The following is a 19,589-nucleotide window of genomic DNA, read 5'->3' as shown; positions in this document are numbered from 1 at the left end:
AGTCCATAATATCTATTTATTTACTTCAGTATGCCACAGGATCGTCCTGAAGAAAATGGGAGTAGAAGGTTCGCCGGCGCCCGCTTATATCTGCGGACGTCGTTGAGGCCCACGCTGTTGGTGGGCGGGGATTACAAATTTTTCCGTGCTACGGCTCAATCCTAGGGATAACCCAATCGCGATAGCCTTAAAAGGCGAAGCCTATACGACATAGAACAAACGAGAATTCGGACACTACGCTGAACATTTCTAAAAGTCATTTGCGTCAGTAAATGCGCCGGGTATTTGTGTGACGCAGACAGATGCGCCCGCCCCACATCATGTAAACAAACCGGGCACTCACGAGGAAAGCTGGGGGTTGTATTGATGTTGAATGTTGCATTTCCTTGATCAAGGTTTTTTTTATTCATTTTTAATGTTACATTTTCTATGTTAAATTGCTGACATTCAGCTTCTTCTTCTCCTCCGAAAAAACACGACCGCATTGCATTGTGGTATACGGTAGGAACAGGTAGGGAACATCATATGTACGCTCAAATTTTGGGTATTTTAAGTGCAATATATAGTGCATGAAATTAACCAGTGAGAATTCGAACACCACTACAAAATGGCGAGCACCCTATATAGTTCACTATATCCGTGATAGGGAACGATTTCGAACACAGCTTCTGTGTCGAATATTTGGGTCCACTCGTTCTACTTCCCTATAACAACCAATCACAGCCACGAACATGTGGCTATTCAGCTGCAGCCATCTTAGGTGTGTGCGTGCGTTGGTGGGTGTCATGCGCGCAGGTGGCACTAAGGACGGGGGGGATAAGACCCCCTCAGATTCATAATGACCCCTCCACTGTCCCTAGCCTGGTACCGCCCACCTACCTACCTTCCACTCAATTTTCATTTCACTTCAGTACTAGGTCTGGGTCTGCTTCATATGCATGGGTTCCTTGGAAGCCAGATTTTTGGTGGTCCAATCAGCAAACAGAGGAAGTGGCTGAGAACGATGACGTTGAGGTCGGCGCCAGTTTTAGTTGTAGTCAGAGGAAGACCAGGAAGACAATGGAGAAGGATACGAGAGAAGCTATTCGGTCTGTTGCGGGATCGCTGCTGAATATCGATCAATTAAAGCCGGAGCAAGAAAAAGCTTTGCTGAGTTTTGTTGGTGGCCATGATGTTGTGGCGCTTCACCCCACCGGGTTCGGGAAAATTTTGATTTTCCTGCTGGCTCCGTTAGTGGTGAAGGAGCCGGTCCCGTCGCATGACATACGTCACGACCAAACGCTATGCGATTGGTTATGGCAGATCCAGAGTGGCACTGGGCAGATCCAATCATTTAAAAACTTCAACAGACACCCGCCTCCAAGTGAGTGAACGTTTGTCATTGGGCAGTTCCAGACCTTCTGTACAAATGAAATTAAGTACGATGGTCTGGTAGGACCAGGCTACTGTCCCTACATAAGGCGACAAACATAGGCGGAAAAACTGAGGATTAATGTTCCGTTAGTTAGACTAATATACATCAGTGGAGGCTTCTTCATTGAGGAGAGGGAGGAAGATCCTCCTTAACATTGTAGATTGCCCAGACTACTGTAATGAATTAATGCCCTTAAATATGACTACTTAAATGCCTTTGAATATATAATGTTCGTTTCCCTAGGTAAAGGGACATTAGCACCCCCTATCGCCTTTTGGCAATTACTTCAGGGAGGAAGGTCCTCCCTCAGCCTCCGTTGACTCCCATTTATTTCCCAGAAAGTTCTGGCGGCCGGTGAATAACATGGGTTTCAATGGGGGTGTGACCTTACAGGCGTCTGATTCGCGCAAAAATCTAGTCGCGCTGCGCTATGAAACAATAAGCAGGATCCCTGGCTGCTGAGCAGTGTTGCCAGATTGGGCAGATTTCCCACCCAATTGGGCTACTTTTAAGCACGTAAGGCTGGGAAAATTATCATTGGGCGGGATATTTGCCCAATCTGGCGCCGCTGTCGATAACAAACCCGCTCTGCCTGCATTGCCGCTCATGAGACGCAAAGCAGGTGAAATCATCTGAAGGATAACGAAATTCTAACATTTGCGAATAAAGTTTACAATGGAAACATTGGAAACAGAGGACATTGTTCATGTTTAATTACACAAAGCATTCCATTCATTGAGTTACAGTGCTAAGTTAGCGACCAAAGAAAAAGGTAGACCACTTCGCAAAATCGAGATCACCAAAAGTAATGGCAACGTCAGTGTTGTTGGTGCTACATGGTTTGCTAGGTACTCATGGCTTACTGGTAGCATTACTAGCAATCAACTGTGTTGCTGGCCCTGTTTGCTAATGAATAATGGCAAATCTCCAGCGTGGGCTATTCATGGTTTCCCTGATGTGAAAAATCTTGATTGGGCAACCAAACGCCACGACTAGTGTCAAGTTCACGTTGGTGCTGCTATGCGACTTTTCTTGCTAGGCACCATGCCTATCAGGTTGAAACTAGAATAATGTTCTCGTTCTTTTACTAGTTTGTTACTCTGACCGTTCTGTTTGATATTGTGGAAATTGTGTGGAAATGGTGAATGATTCAGAGCATGATGCATTTTAAATGGTATCACTTTTGGTCAGTCTTTTCTTAAAACAATTGTTACTGAAAATAAACGTAGCTAAATTACAACCAATAACTTCAGTCATTGAGGGCAAAAATAGGCCCAGATTTTTTTATTTACTTTTACAAATCAAGAGTAGGCCTGTCACATACCAATGTATTTAACTAAACTATAAATGTACACAGCATACACTGACTAGGGCTGGCGTGACCTCAGCCCGTACAGCAGGTGCCAAAGCACAGGTCCCGGTAGTAGAAAGGATCCAAAGCAAACACGTTTTCTAAAGTGAATAATAATATTTATTGACTGGAAAGGGATAAGGGAAAGGGAGAACAAAACAGGAACAACAGTAAGACAAACAAGCACTAAACAATAACCCACTCAGCTTGATAATACAAACTAGTACCACAGAAGCAAATGACTATCGCCAGGGAAATCTAACTTGCCTGGCAAGACCAGCAAGACAACATAATGAAGGCTAAAGAGCCTACAAACAATGGCATGAAAGCCTACAAATGCGACCGGTAGTGTCCACATCAATGGCGTAGCGCCCAAACACGATACAACCAGTATCAACCGTGGCTTAGAGCCAAGTGGTGTGGGAGAGCACAGGCTTTATCCACCCGCCCCTTTTGATTGTAATTGCCCTCAGCTGTTGTCATCACTGGGCCTGCAGGATACTCTACAGGGAGGGGCGGGGGTACCTGAGCAGAGGGGGGGGAAAAGAAAAGGGATTAAATTCCTCATACAAAATAACTACCTATACCAACCTGATGTTTACATTGAACGGAACACGATAACAATGATGAGCCAACCCACCTACGTAACACCTCCCCCCATAAAAGCGAACCCAGGGGGTTAGCACACATTATTACATACAAAACATAAACATCAGCTTGATATACCCCAAAAAGAACTATCCTCTTGCTAAGGCATCGGCCCCAACGTTGTCCACCCCATTCGTGTGATGTATCACAATGTTGTAGCCTTGTACCAGAAGAGCCCACCGCATCAACCGTTGGTTGCCGTTATACATTCGGGCCAAAAAAACAAGAGGATTGTGGTCTGTATAGACCACAACAGGAGAGGCACTGGATCCCACATACACCTCAAAGTGCTGGAGGGCGAGGAGCATAGCCAGGGTTTCCTTCTCGATGGTAGAGTAGTTAAGCTGATGGTTTTTGAACTTAACTGAGAAGTAACACACTGGATGCTGCACAACGCCCTCACCCTCCTGTAGCAACACCGCACCAGCGCCAACAGCGCTTGCGTCAACCTCCAGCTGAAAGGGACGCGAAAAGTCAGGAGCTGCCAGAACCGGGGCGCTGCACAGAAGGGACTTTGCAGCCTCAAAGGCACACTGACATGCGGGCTCAAACTGTCTCTCAACTGCCTTTTTGTCAAACCTCCTCTTCATGGCATCCTGGGCAGAAGAGAGGGCTTCCTTCGCCAATGACGTCGCACAGCGAAGGCGCTCCTTACACTGGGAGACAAAGTCTGGAACACTAGACTTGAGAGAAGAACCAGACAAAAGCTTTTCTTTAAGCATTTTCAACGGGCCACGCATTCTGTGACCAGAACCAGTTCAGCCGGACTGAACCCAAGTGATTCCTGTTTGGCATCACGGATAGCAAACAGAACAAAAGCACTCCCTCATCCCAACCATGACCAGTATCGAAACAATACTTCTTCAGCATAGACTTGAGTGTCTGGTGCCAGCGCTCTAGCGCTCCCTGTGACTCATGGTGGTAAGCACTAGACACGGCATGAGAGACACCCAAAGTCTGCAAAGCCTGCTTGAAGGTTTTAGAAATAAAATTTGAACCTTGGTCAGACTGCACCACTCTAGGAAGCCCAAAAGTGGCGAAGAACTTTGTCAACGCCCTGGTAATGGCCGGGGCAGTAATTTTCCTCAGCGGAATTGCCTCTGGGAAACGAGTGGAAACACACATCACCGTCAACATATACTGATTTCCGGTTTTAGTTCTGGGCAACGGACCCACACAATCAATGATAACATGCTCAAAGGGCTCCCCCATCGCAGGAATGGGATGCAAAGGAAAGGGAGGGACGACCTGATTAGGTTTTCCCACCATCTTACAAGTCGCACAGGTCCTGCAAAAACGAACTACATCAGCTTTTAAACCGGGTCAAAAGAAATTCTGTAGAATCCGGTCATACTTCTTTGCAATCCCCAGATGACCAGACCACAAATGCGCATGCGCTAACTCCAACACATGACGCCTACAGACCACCGGTAACACAATCTGATGGACTGTATTCCAATCCTCACTGGTTTTCAATTTCCCACTACCTGGCCTTGCAACCCAGGTGCGCATTAACACTCCTTCCTCCATCAAGAAGGACTGTTGTCTACCAGACACACTAGCATCAGTGCTCACAGCAGCAAAACAACTAGCTAACGAGGAATCACTCTGCTGAGCAGCAATCAGGGCCCGACGTGTCAATGGGAGAGGCACGTCAGCAAACTCGGGAATTACAAGCTTCTCCTGAACACCCTTTTTGGTGGAATGACACCACTCGCCACTAGATGGCCACACATCCTCCGCTAAGGCCTCACCGAACACAGAGTCACCCAGCTCCAGGTCCTTCTTCAAACCCTGAGCCCTGGTCACAGCACACACAGGAAAAACATCTGGGTGACTTAACTAATTCCTCGCAGACGGATACAGGCACAGGTGTGTTGACAACCTCTATGACGGGGAACACTCTGCCACCAGCAATATCATTCCCCATAATGAAATCAACCCCGTCAACAGGGAAACATGGACGAACAGCCACAGAGAAGAAACCAGTCACTAGACCTGATTTTACATGCACCGTATGCAAAGGCGCGGGCACCAATCCCATTTCGATACCCCTCACAATAGCACTCGAGTTACAGGCAGATACATCGTTCAACGGCAATATATCAGACAAGATAAAGGATTGAGAACCCCCCGTGTCACGAAGTATCTTAACTGGGCGTTGATCAGACACCTCTCCAGAGAGGGACACAAAGCCGTCAAATATGAAGGGCTTAAAGCACTTATCCGCTCTCCTCAGAGTCATTTTGGTCATGACAAGACACCGTCTTAATCAACCCCACTCCTTTAGGCCTCTGAGCCGTAGTTTTTGCCTCCTCCTTCCGCCTCAACAAAAAACATTGGCTCATGACGTGGCCAGGTTTCTTGCAATACCGACATACCTCGGCCACCTTAGATGGCAGCGGGTGTGTCTGAAAAGTCATCCACCCTGGATGCCGACCCACGAGTTGAGGGAAAATCGCCTCTGGAATATGCCTCTGGATCAACAAAAATGTTTTTATGCGTCAACGACAATTCGTCAGCAAGCACTGCAGCTTGCTGAAGTGTAGTCACTTTTTGCTCGTTTAAGTAAATGAAGGTGCGTTCGGGCATGCAATGCTTAAATTGTTCAATCAAAATTAACTCGCGCAAGGAGGCTAACTCATCGACCTTACACGCTGAACACCAGCGATCAAAAATAATTCCCATCTCTCGAGAAAAATCGACATGTCCGAGTCTGGGTTTTCTTTAAGTTGCGAAAACGTTGTCTGTACGCTTCGGGAACAAGCTCATAGACACGCAAGACAGCGGTTTTCACTTTCTCGTAAACCAAACTATCTTCGATGGAAAGAGCGGTGCACGCCTCCTGAGCCTTACCAGTGAGCTTACATTGCAACAGAATAGCCCACATATCATCCGGCCAATGCAGGGCACGGGCAATCCTCTCAAAGGCAGTAAAATAGGTCGCTACCTCAGTCTCACGGAAAATGGGAACTAACGACACATGTTTACTGACATTCAACGCGGCATTGGAGTCGGAAGACAATGAAACGTTACCTAACGCGTGACCCTGCAATTCCAGCTGGCGCAGTCTAAAGGCCGACTCTACCTCTAGATTTTTCATCGACAACTGGAATGACCTGTCTCTCTCGTTCCTCCTTCGCCTCTCTACGGATAGCCGCCGCCTCCTCTAGGCGAAGACGGGCTAAACGCAGCTTAAAGCGCGCCTGTAACGTCGGACTAGACGAAGGAGCAGAACCGCTTCCAGAACCCACCGACCAATCACTATCAGTGTCCTCTACCACAGGACCCCCAAGCTTGACAGTGCCACCAGTCCTGGAAATGGCTCCACCCCTCGGGTCGAGACCCACGTTGCCATGTTTACTGTCAGTGTCGCTCCCAGCCTCACCCCCGTCACCGGCTCCTCCCAAGAGTGGGACGTCATCCTCCGGAAGCACCTGGGACGTAGGCAAGCTGAGTATTTGCTGTCTGATCAACGCAGACAGCAGAGCTGCCTTGTACTCAGCCTTCCCTAATGCACTGGGAATAGAGAGGTCATAATGTCCGGCGATCAGGCGTAAGTCTGCTTTTCTGCAGCTTTCAAAATTTTCTAACGTGGGCTCCGCCACAAACGCGTCTAAATCAAAATTAGACATAGCCACAACTAATCAACCACATCTACAACTAACAAAATAAATAAACAGTTAGTCCCTAACCAACTAACTATGATCACCTGGTTATCCTGATCTTCCCAAAGAGCAGGGCCGGATTAACAATTTTCTGTGCCCTGGGCAACAAGGCTCAAGGGCCCCCCCCCCCCCCGCCGCCGCCAAACAATCGTAAAGTCGCTATCATCAGAACTTGGTGGCTTGATGAGTACTTATTGAATGTTTCAATTGTCTTGACAGCAAACAGCTAGGTAGGCCTTAACTTAAAACCATAGAACATTTTAAAAATGCAAAAATGTGAAATTATCACCAGCCATGAAGCAGGCAATTAGTGTGTTTTTAGTAAAAATAAACCATTGGCTACACTGTTGCATGTAATTTCAAAGTCAAGATCATGTTTATTGTATCACAATTCAACATTTGATGTTGATTACTTCACTAATATATCCTTATTATTTTATTTAAACAAATGGACCTTACAACTGGCCTCCCTTAAAGACTGAACTCATGACTACACAAACAATTATGAGGCCTAATGACCTATCTTTACTTTTAAAACTTCTCTCATTAACACACACTTATTAATTCCAGTAACCATTCCAACCAATAACCAATTCCAGCAGTAACAATTAACACACTAGAATTCATACACACATATTATATCAATTCATATACATATATATATATTATATCAATTCATATACATATACATTATATCAATTCATATACACATATATATCATATCAATTCATATACACATATTAGCCTAATTATTTACTCACATTAAAACACATATTACTAACTCAAACAAGTAATGCCTCACAACTGTCCATTTTTCAACACTGAACTCATGAAGAAACAAACAATTAAATGATTAGGCCTAATGACCTATCTTAGCTTTTAAAACTTCTCACATCAACACATACAGTTAATTATGTTCTCCATAGAAGATTACTCAGTGGCCTTCCTTCTAGACTTCAAATATGCAAACTGGTGCACAATATCTTCAAAATCAATTCCCTCAACAACTTCATTTTCTATGGACAGTAAAGAAAGGGCAGAAAGTCTTGCCTGTGTCATAGTGGTTCTTAATGCATATTTAACTCGTTTTAAAACAGAAAACGACCTCTCACCCTCACAATTTGAGACGGGCAGAGTTAAAAACATTTTAAGTGCAACATATATATTTGGGAATGTTGTTTTAAGGCCATTTGTTTCAAGAATCTGCAATATTTTAACAGGGGAAGTCTCACTCGGCACAAAGTGTGTGAACTGCATGAGCTCGTCTGCTAAGGACGCATCTAGGTCTGTAGGATATGTGGATGTCAGCCTAGCAGCTCGGTCGCGCACATCACGCTCAACATAGTCCCTGTCAAATAAGACGCCAAAGAGCTCACACACATCTGTGTAGGCACCGATCCGTTTGGTTAGGCAAGCAGTGAGTTTGTCAATTATCACATAATATGTGTCCACTTTGAATTTTAGACTGCCATTACTAAAGACGACCTCCTCATCGTTGTCCCTCTCGTCAGCAAATCTCTTCCTTTTTCGCCTCCGTGAAATGTCATATTGATAATCCTGTGTAGCACTGACAGATCGTGCTGATTCTTCCAGCTCTGCAAACTGGTCTCGTAACTTGACAACATAGCAGAGCAGTGACTGTAAAAGCCGCACAGCAGTTGCTAAATCTAGGTCTCTCGTTTGGATTTTGTCACTGGTTGCTTAAAATCTGCCTAGTATTCTGTCCCACACCATGGTCATCAGAACACTTTCAAGTGTATCAAGCTTCGCAACCAGCGCAGAAGCTTCACGTTTGCATCGCTCTTTTTCGACACTGTCAGATGATATTTTGGCCAATGAATCTCGAATTGCCCTGTAATTTCGGCAAAGAGCTTTCGTAGAGTCTGCTCTACAGCTCCACCTCGTACCGCAGAGGGATTTTAAAGTATGGCTAATGCTAAAGTCGTTTTTAAAAACTGTATTCCAGCGATGAGTTGAAGCACTGCAAAATGCATAAAGAGACTGTAGAAGGTCAAAAAAGAGATGACATCTGCACTACAGTCTTCAATGGTATTAACACCAACAAGGTTTAATGAGTGGGCGGCACACGGTGTATAGTGGATTAGTGGGTTAACTTTTTTTAAGTGAGCTTGGAGTCCGTTATACTTGCCTGACATGTTGCTAGCATTATCATAACTTTGACCACGACAGTTCGCCATGTCCAGGCCAAGGTTTCGCACCATGCTAATTACAGTCTCCGCTAAACTAAGGCCTGTGTGGCTGTGGATGGGCTCAAATCCAATGAACCTTTCCACTACTTTCCCACTTGCGTTAACGAATCGGAAAACAAAGGTCAGCTGATCCACATGCGAAAGATCTGGGGTGGAATCGACGATAACAGAGAAATATTTCGCCTGCTTTATTTCATCTGCAATGACTTGCTTTGCTTTGTCACCCATTAATAAATTAAATTCATATAAATTCATCACACACAGTGGAAGAAATATATGATGGCTTACCTTTCCCCTTGTTGCCATGTTTTGCAAGGTGTTCTTTTAAAAATGGGTCGAAATGTGCAATGACTTCCAATGTCCCAAGATAATTCCCATTATGCACTGAGCCCAACAGTTCGTTGTCGCCTCTGAATGCTAACCCCCTAGCTGCCAAAAACTTGATGACAGTAACCACACGCCTGAGTACCTCGGTCCAGTACCGATGTTCTGCCTCACATTGTCGGACAAGTGCAGCATCCACTCGGCAACCGACTTGGGATCTCTGTATTAGAGACAACATATTCCGTCTGTGTTCAAAACTTCTTTCATGGTCCCCGATCCTCTCAGAGTGTTTCCAATCGCTAAATCCACTGATGAAGGCGTGTTTTTGGGTTTGGGGTGACAGGAGTTTGCATGCATGACAATAGACAGAGCCAGTAGATGGCGAATAAAGTAGCCATTCCCTCGGGACGTCTTCATTGTTCTGGAGACGGCAATTAAATAAGTCATTCGTGAGAGAGCGGGTTCGACACCCAAGCCCAGACTCCCTCACTGATGCTGGGTACCTGCTTGCCCGGTTGTGGAAGGCAGCGGGTCCTCTGTGGATGGCTTCCTCCCTCAGCGTCTCTGTCAGGGGTCCCCAAAGTGCCGGATCTGACGGTAGTGTGAAGGTGGTGCAGGGGCTGGAGCTACCTGCTGTCTCAGCTCCTTCAGTTGGACTTTCATCATGTTTGTTGTGATGTGGAGGCTGTTCATCCTCTTGTTCTTTGCTCAGTTGGCTGTCGTCCCATTGCTCGGTGCTAGCTTCCACACTGGTGGGAGCCTGACGGCTAGTGCTAGCACCACTAACGTTAACGGTAGGCGTTTCCACAGCCACCACAGGTGAAAGAGGGATTTTATCGTTTTCATCGCCTTTTCTCACAGGGCACTGATTTGGAGAGAAAAATTTGGCTATCTTTGGTACGTGTTTCAAATTGTCGGCTAACTTCAATTCTTTTTTTCGTTTCAATTTTCTTTTAGCACTCCCGCTCAACTGCTTCTCCATCTTGCTACACTGCTTCTCCCCATACAACGCTCATCTACGATACCGGGAGAGTAAGGCCGTGACGTACAAGTTGTTCTGTGCTGTGATTGGCTGAAGATAAATGGTTAAATTGCCGCGTTCTAAAACTGGACCTTGCGATTTCCACAGCATTAAGAAGACCCGTGTAATATAAGGGATAATGTATAGAACGCCGGTCATTATCGGGAAAATAAATAAAATAATGACCTGTGGCAGGAGGGGCATTAATGACCGCTAGGGGGGGCACGGCCCCCAAATGCCCCCCCTTAGCGCCGACACTGTCTCCAGCCTCAGCGGCATTTGTGCAGGCTGACTAGACTACACAAACAATGTTTTCAGACTACACAAACACTGTTTTTGCCGCTTCTAGAATACACAAACAGAGTTTTTTTTATATTTTGATCGAACGAGTTGCAATAAAGTGCTCACATCAAGGAAAGTAAGGACTGCGTTCATAACGTGATATTTGTCAACAACGTTGTCAAGGGCCCCTTTGATGTCACGGGCCCTGGGCAAGTGCCCAGTTGCCCTAATGGTTAATCCGGCCTTGCCAAAGAGCACTAACTACTCCTAGTGGGATGAGGGCCACTTCCATATTCAGCTGCTTACCGGGTTCATTGCTCGCTCCACCGGGGTACACAGCGCGTCGCCCCCCCTCCCCTAATCAACCAGGCGATCCACCCTTTACCTATGCGGCGACCAAAGAGAACATGACACAATTAATAAAAAACATAATACAAATAGAAAACGAATTTACAACCTACCGTCCAAAGGCACGAGCCCCCATGTCACATACCAATGTATTTACCTAAACTATAAATGTACACAGCATACACTGACTAGGGCTGGCGTGACCTCAGCCCGTACAGCAGGTGCCAAAGCACAGGTCCCGGTAGTAGAAAGGATCCAAAGCAAACACGTTTTCTAAAGTGAATAATAATATTCATTGACTGGAAAGGGATAAGGGAAAGGGAGAACAAAACAGGAACAACAGTAAGACAAACAAGCACTAAACAATAACCCACTCAGCTTGATAATACAAACTAGTACCACACAAGCAAATGACTATCACCAGGGAAATCTAACTTGCCTGGCAAGACCAGCAAGACAACATAATGAAGGCTAAAGAGCCTACAAACAATGGCATGAAAGCCTACAAATGCGACCGGTAGTGTCCACATCAATGGCATAGCGCCCAAACACGATACAACCAGTATCTTCTTCTTCTTCTTTTGAGTTTATTTGGCGGTTGGCAAACCAATATGGTGCATTACCGCCACCTACTGTTTGTTTTAGAGCTTCGATGGAGGTTATACGTTATAAGCTATGCAAAAGAACAAAAGTAAATAAACAAAATCATATAGATAGACAACAACAGATTAAATTATAATCTGTCAAATAAACCTGTTGCTTTTAGATAACTCAATCCATGTTTCCATGCTGGTGGTCTCAGTGAGGAAAAGGAGAGTAAACCCTCTAAGGTCAAGCTTGTTTGACCCAAAGTTTTAACATTTTTCAACAGCTCCCTTCTCTCCAAATTGTACGCTTCGCATTGTAGTAAAACATGCTCCACTGTTTCTCTTCCATTACATTTTGGGCAGACCCCTGTTTCATGTTTGCCTATGATGTTCATACTGTGGTTAAGACATGTGTGCCCTATGCGTAGTCTTGTGATGATAACCTCACATCTTCTGTTCCAGCAGCCCTGTCTCCTTGTTAACACCTGCCTCTGGATTCTATGCAGGAACCGACCCTTATTTTCCCTATCCCATTGTTCTTGCCACACCTTGTTGATTTCTGATTTAATTATTGTTTTAACTTCAGATTTACTTAATGGAACACCCAGCTGTATATCCTGTTTCAGTGCCTTTTTTGCCAACATGTCGACAACCTCATTGCCTTCTACTGCAGCATGGGATGGGACCCATAAAAAGCCCACCGTTATTTGCATTCTTTCTATTTTAAACAAACTCTGAAGAACCTCATAAACTAGATCAGGCCTACAGGTAGATTTGCCACTTGAAATGCTGATTAGAGCTGCCATTGAGTCTGAGCAAATGATGCATCTACTTGACCTTCCCTCTTCTATCCACCAGAGAGCCAATAAAATGGCTAACAGCTCAACTGTGAATACTGCTAAATGATCTGACGTTCTTTTGATAATTGATACATTAAACTGTGGTATGTGTACTGCTGCCCCTGTCCTACCTGTGTCTGGATCTTTTGACCCGTCTGTAAAATTTGAATTGACCGTTATACTTATCACTTATATACTGTTGTATCAAACTATTCATCCCTCCAAATTCATTACATTGTTTTGATTTCTTAATAATTTCAAGATCTACTGTAGGCATGGGGAAAAGCCACGGGGGAGTTGCTGGTAGTGGTACTGTACAGCTATGTGTTAGATTGGATATCCCTAACTCCCTGGCAGAGCTATCTCCTACCCATCCAAAACTATTTAGCTTTGTACGGCCATGCTCCCAGCATGGCTCTAGAACTGATTTGGTTGGATGATCTTGTTTGTGTCCTTGCAAATTAGTCCAGTATACCATGGACAACTGCATGCGCCTCAAATATAATGGTAACTCTCCAACCTCCACCTGTAGAGCTGCAACTGATGAAGTCTTGAATGCCCCACAACACAGCCGGATGGCCTGTGCCTGTATTACATCACATTTGGTAAGATGTGACTTTGCAGCTGAACCATATGCAATACACGCATAGTCTAATGCTGATCTGATTATGGCAATGTACATTTGCTTAAGAGATTTCATACTGGCGCCCCAGCTACTTCCAGCTAAGCACCTCATTACATTGATTGCCTTTTTGCATCTCATCACTCCTCTCTGGATATGCTCTCCAAAGGTCAGCTTACTATCCATCCAGACTCCCAGAAACCGAATAACTTGTACTTGCTTTACCATTTGTCCATAGAGTACGATTCGTAAGGTTGGATTTTCCCCCTTCCTGGAAAAACATAATTTGAGTCTTCTCAACTGAGAAACGGAAGCCCCACTTATTACCCCATTTCTCTACTGTGCTTACAGCTGCCTGTAGCTTCTTTTCAGCAAACGTACCATTACGGCCTTTAACCCACAACGCCCCATCATCTGCATACAGAGACCTTCCAAGACTAGCATCAACCTCTGAGAAAATGTCATTAATCATAACACTAAAGAGTAATGGACTGCACACACTCCCTTGTGGGACTCCATTCTCTGTAGGATAGACCCTAGAATGGGTTGCCCCCACCACAACCAGTATCAACCGTGGCTTAGAGCCAAGTGGTGTGGGAGAGCACAGGCTTTATCCACCCGCCCCTTTTGATTGTAATTGCCCTCAGCTGTTGTCACCACTGGGCCTGCAGGATACTCTACAGGGAGGGGCGGGGGTACCTGAGCAGAGGGGGGGAAAAGAAAAGGGATTAAATTCCTCATACAAAATAACTACCTATACCAACCTGATGTTTACATTGAACGGAACACGATAACAATGATGAGCCAACCCACCTACGTAACAAGGCCTGATTTGAAAATTGGGCTTTGCATCCTGGCATAATGGCAACCAAGCGCGCAGTCCTTCCTCCCTCACTTTAAAAACTACCAGCCGCCAATGATGCAGTAATGCTACGACTAATGGTGCATTCCAGTCGTGCATGAATGTCGGAATTTCCGAGCTCCAAGTAAAAAATGTAAAATAAAAGTATTTTTAGGCCGTAGGTGAATAGCTTGAATGTTTTTTCATTTTTATGTATAATCTTATTTTAACTAGAAAATTCCTAAATACATTTTGAGTGTGCCTGGCTCTGGCCCAGGGGTGGAGTGGGGCACTAATAGCCACCAGGAGAATCCTCCTCCTCCAAAATCTCCCGATCGTCCCGACAGCCAATCCGCCTCTGCTCTGGCCTATATATTAATACCTTGTCATTCTCTTTAGATAGCTACCTAGTGCGAGCATATTAATACCTTTTCATTCTCTGTAGCTAGCTAGAGATTATTGATGGTGGTGCCCATATCATCTGCTGAGGCGGAGCGCAGTTTCAGTGGGTTACGCAGATTGAAGGCATGGTTGCAATCAAACATGACGCAAAAGACTCAATGGCATTGCTGTGTGGCATATTCACCAAGAGAGGCTTGACAGACTGGACAGAAAAGAAATTGCCCAGAGGTGTGCTCAGGGTTATGAAAGGAGGAGAGATGTTATTGGGTCCTTCAGTGAGTCTGCTTAGAAAGTAAATTTATTTGGATTTCTTTTCATTTATGTAAATATGTTGTTAACACTTCTGAGTGTATACACAAATGTTTAAATAAAACATTTTGCATAAGGCATGAAGTTTTTGTGGGTGATTGGCATTCCAGACCAATAACAGTTTCATCATATATGGCTATCAAGTAGGCCATTTGTTAACAATGTTCACTGTTTATCCATGATTTCAAATAAGAATTCTCCAATGCCTTTTTATTGGAAACCATTGGCCCATAGGCTATTACGAAAATAACTACTTGAGCGCTAGTTAAAGACCAAATTACACAAAAATAACTTATTGAGTTGAAATCATTTGCTGACAACTTGGCCCCCCCCCAGTTCAAAAATCCCATCTGCGCCCCTGGTGTGTGTGTGTGCGCGCGCTGAACACATGAACTGAACACATCAACACATTGATTCGTACAAGGGGAGCAGAGATTAGAGTACATTCCTTTATGTTCAAGTGACCAGTAAGTGCCTACCACCAACACTTCCTCCCAACAACACCCACAAACTCTTCATTGCCTTGGAGGTTAACACGGATAAACATATCAAGGATTGTCTTCTTTGCTTCATGCCTGGGTCCTGATTTCCTAAAATCTTTGGCGTTGAGAGAGACAGCTTGTTTGCTTTATTGATCAGTGTAAATGATTACCTGGCGATAAAACACACAAACTTTTCCTTGATGGGAATAGGCATCCATCTTTCAGCAAATACTACATAATTTACAGAAAGCTCAATGATGAAACAAAGGTATTTTCATTAGCTGTCATAAAACATTGAAATCAAAACACTACCATCAAGGAAAGTGACTAAAATGGCACAATTGTTATTTTGGCTCTGGGTTGTTGTTGCATAAAATCAAATGGGTAGTCTATTTAGTAAGCTTTGTTATCTCATATATTTGTTTTTTCTGTCCCCCCCCCCCACTCCCGTACCACCACCACCTGTCTCTCTGCATTGCCCTCTGACAGCAGTTTAAGAGGAACGGACTTGGGCTATCCTCCTCTAGATGGTAATGGTCCTGTTTGTAAGTTGTTTTGTGAATGCCGACAAAATGCACGGATTATCTAAATGGTGTGTTATTTTAATATGGATGGTCTCATTTACAGTAGTGACAGGCCAAGGTAATAACACTTCCAGAGAACACTACCTAATCACAGATATCTAGATCGTAATTGTCGTAATGTTTCTGTTGCGGTTTATTTGCGATTCTGCTTCCTGTAAAATCAGTGAAGCTTGATAATTATATAGACAACACATATGATATTTAAAAATAGCGCAGCCAAAATTATAATTGTTTTAATCATGTAGGCGTTTGAGGCTCTTTCCTTTTTTTTGTATGAAAATATATATTTGTAAGCCGTTACGATCCAAATGTTTTCGGATAGTTAATCAGTAGCATAATACATACAATTTACTGCCTAGCAGTCACATTGGAGCTCTATGGGGTCAATTTAATGTTAAGTTAGTTGAACAGTTATTTATTATTATCCTAGACTGTTTGTTTCAGTAGAGCATACCTATAGTTAAGGCTATGTCCATGACAATCTGTACCAATCCCAATAATCATTAGCCTACATTAATTTAACTATGCTGCATGCATAGTTTTCATAACAAAGGAAAATTTGTATCCGTTACCCAACCAACGTCTGTATCGTATGATAATGATGATGCCTGATAAAAGCCTCAGTTTACTAACCCAGCTTACTTCCCATATAGATTGTAACATCAGCAATTTCAACAATGGCCAAATATCTAATTTAAATATTGACATTGTGGGTATGGAGGAAACTTATTCTAATGAAAAGCAGATCATAGTTCCCTGCAAACACGGGTTTAATGGATTCTTCAAAATAAAATGCAGTGGTGGCGTTTGGACCAAAGTCCTTGGTGATAAATGTACAGGTAAGTTAATCTTTGTTTTTGTTGTGTATACTGTATATTTACTATGTTTCAATGCTACAACTAGGTAATATCTTCACACAGACAAATTCAGCTCTGAGTCCTTTTCAACCTTTTGCAATGATTCATGTCTGTCATTTTACTATGCTACAAAAATGCATTTCTTCCAGCCAAATCATGTGGTCATCCTGGCGAGTCCCTGAATGCAGACTTCACGCTGGTTTCAGGCACAGATTTTGTGTTTCCATCTCAAGTGCAATATAAATGCCACGAAGGGTATCAACCGTTCATTTTCATTCATGGAATTCATTTTCTTTATTGTTCTCCGTGTTTAACAAGCAAACAAAATATATTTTGCAATCTGATCGCTCAAAAAATAAAGGTTCCAATTTACATGTTGTTATTGTGTTCCCTGTGTTTCTTCTTAGCTACATAATGGTCAGCCGGAACCCCTACCGCAGATGCTTGGACCAGGGTTGGAGTGGGAACACACCTACTTGTGAAGGTAAGAACCAAGCCAAGATGTATTTTTGGTAGCCCATTGAGAAATAGGTGTCATTTTCAAAGGTGCAGGAAGGAACAGACTACGATAATACATTTTACAAGGATAAAATATTGAACGGTTTATCATTGAAAACAACTACAGTTCACAGTATATATACACATATATTGACTAGCTTGATACTACAGCCTTAAGTTTGCGTTTCCCAATGAACATCAATCTGGCCTTGGTTGGGCAGCAATTGATTGCCAAATATAGGCACCCCCTAATGTTGGTAAAAAATAAATAAAAAGATACAGCCAATCAGAGTGACATGGTTACTCTCTTCACTCTTGCCAATTCCGACATTTTTGGAAAAGGCTTTCAAGGGACGCGAGGCCAGTGATCATCAGAGAGATACAGAATCTTATCTAACAAGACCCGGATGGTCCCACCAGGCTAGTGTGATCCAGTCTTGGCTGCATGTCTGATAGGACCCAGATCAAAGCTTAATAAGAGAAGAGAGGTAACCAGAGAGAATGCATCAATGCTTAATAGATAAAAAAGCTTAAATGCTCCTGGTTTTGATGCAGGGAGGCCCAACTGACTGTTTTGTAGCTGGCATAATTTCTTGCTCAATTTTAACAGATCGTATTGGAGAAGGTTATGGTCTGAGGTAGTCTTGTGGAACGAGTCAGGCCTCCATTCCATTGAAAGCCTTTTCCATACACAAAATGAATGGACCAGTGCTGGGGGGAGGATGTTATAGTAGTTAGTAAATATAATTACGATGTTAAAAGATTAAAGCAGCAGTTTGCAAGATTAAGCTTCCACATGCCCTAAGAACCTCCCACCAAACGATGTCCAATCATGCATGAGCGGATCAGCGCTCTTGGGCAGAGAAACACAGGCAACCGGGAACTTGACTTTGAAGTGAATTTTACGTATTGGTAGCAAAAGAAAAAATCATAATGCGTTGTAAGAATGATTTATTTCGAAGATGGCCTCAGAGATTCTTCTACAGGGGGGGAGTGCCGCGGTGCAGTCTGAGAGAGCTCATCCTAGCCAACTTTATCTTGTTATCTCTTTATCTCCTTCCTTAATCAGATATGCACTCATCAGGGCCTTATGATCCTTGGTATTGTCTTAGCCTGTCTTTCTGCCAACCTCGATAAATAACAATGGGTGCAGCACACTTGGCTGAACCCCATCATAAGGCTTTCAGGAGTTGATGTATGTAAGGGGGTATGGCTTTGTCCCAGTCCCCAGTGTATCTCAGGAAACATTTCAGTAAGAGGCAGATATGTCACATTGTGGGAATGACAAATGATGGCATAGCATGAATACATTAAATATCAGGTAGCTCAGTATTTATCTTTATTTCATGGTTATTGTGTTTATTTTCAGGTTATTAATAACAAAAAACAATTGTCATGTTCTTTTTGTCCTTTTACAGCCATTAAGTGTCCAGATATTACCGTTGATGAAAATGTTCTCGTGACGGGTAACAGGTTACAGTCCTCCTACGGAAATGTGCTTCAGTTTGGCTGCAGAAACAGATTATTGGCTCTCTATGGGCCGTTACATATTCGCTGTGAAGGAAATGGCCAGTGGAATGAAGGACCACCAACATGTGATGGTATTGTAGCCAGTCTTCTAGTTTCTTGTTGTTGGAAAATTCTGATTTATTATTGTTCATTCTGCATCTTCAATTATTAAGCTTTTTTTAATTCTGGAAAGTTGGAAAAAACAACTTTTGTCTGCATTTGATCGTTCACAGAAGTGAAATGTAAAGTGCCGGACATTGCCAATGGTAGAGCACATAATACTGAGTATGCAGAAGGTCAGCATCTGACAATTACTTGCAACCCTGGATATTCACCCTCAGGAAGACGACCACAATGTCTAAACATACGCAAGAGAGCTGGATGGAGCCAAACACCTCTTTGTGAAAGTGAGCGTTTCAACTCTTTTAAAAAAAGTCATTATTTTGTAAAGTGCCATAACTGTTTTTGAGAGCGATCGTGAAACAAAGCCCCCCTGGGAGTGGTCTAAGATCTAAAATCTCTAATAGTAAGGCATGTGCAGTCAAGTCTACCAGAACAGACACTCATGGAGCATTTCACCAATGAATTAAAACATGCATATATACATATATATATACACATATACATATATATATATATCTATACACATATATATATATATTTATATACATATATATACATATATATCTACATATATATCTATACACGTATATATACATATACATACATATATACATACATATATACATACATATATACATATACATACATATATATATACATATACATACAT

The 19,589-nt window shown here is 43.3% G+C and overlaps 2 protein-coding genes across 14 annotated transcripts in view; one reads left to right on the top strand and one right to left on the bottom strand.

Annotated features, from left to right (window-relative positions):
* Positions 1–7,235: 7,235 nt before the first annotated feature.
* Positions 7,236–15,792, bottom strand: LOC130392843 (zinc finger MYM-type protein 5-like). 2 transcript variants are annotated; one of them, XM_056603342.1, is made up of 2 exons: positions 11,412–15,792; positions 7,236–11,303 (listed from the first exon to the last, which is right to left on the bottom strand). In XM_056603342.1, the coding sequence occupies exon 2, from the start codon at positions 10,595–10,597 to the stop codon at positions 9,533–9,535; it is 1,065 nt and encodes a 354-aa protein (XP_056459317.1). In that variant the 5' UTR covers positions 10,598–11,303; positions 11,412–15,792; the 3' UTR covers positions 7,236–9,532. The 2 variants fall into 2 exon arrangements, with proteins under 2 accessions (XP_056459317.1, XP_056459316.1); XM_056603341.1 differs by having other exon boundaries at positions 11,424–15,792.
* Positions 15,793–15,831: 39 nt separating this feature from the next.
* LOC130392841 (sushi, von Willebrand factor type A, EGF and pentraxin domain-containing protein 1-like) overlaps positions 15,832–19,589 on the top strand; it is a 137,366-nt gene continuing 133,608 nt past the window's right edge. For 11 of the 12 annotated variants that reach the window (XM_056603330.1, XM_056603337.1, XM_056603333.1 and 8 more), the window contains exons 1-6: positions 15,832–15,990; positions 16,586–16,771; positions 16,939–17,044; positions 17,197–17,273; positions 18,706–18,888; positions 19,030–19,203. In XM_056603330.1, coding sequence (XP_056459305.1) covers positions 15,876–15,990; positions 16,586–16,771; positions 16,939–17,044; positions 17,197–17,273; positions 18,706–18,888; positions 19,030–19,203 — 841 coding nt within the window. In that variant the 5' untranslated portion in view covers positions 15,832–15,875. The remainder of the gene's footprint in view (positions 15,991–16,585; positions 16,772–16,938; positions 17,045–17,196; positions 17,274–18,705; positions 18,889–19,029; positions 19,204–19,589) is intronic. The other variant, XM_056603339.1, reaches the window with a different exon arrangement.

This window comes from Gadus chalcogrammus, chromosome 12 (assembly GCF_026213295.1).
Source record: "Gadus chalcogrammus isolate NIFS_2021 chromosome 12, NIFS_Gcha_1.0, whole genome shotgun sequence".
Lineage (NCBI taxonomy): Eukaryota > Metazoa > Chordata > Actinopteri > Gadiformes > Gadidae > Gadus > Gadus chalcogrammus.
The sequence above is the reverse complement of the archived record's forward strand: the minus strand, read 5'-3'. Positions and strand labels throughout refer to the sequence as shown.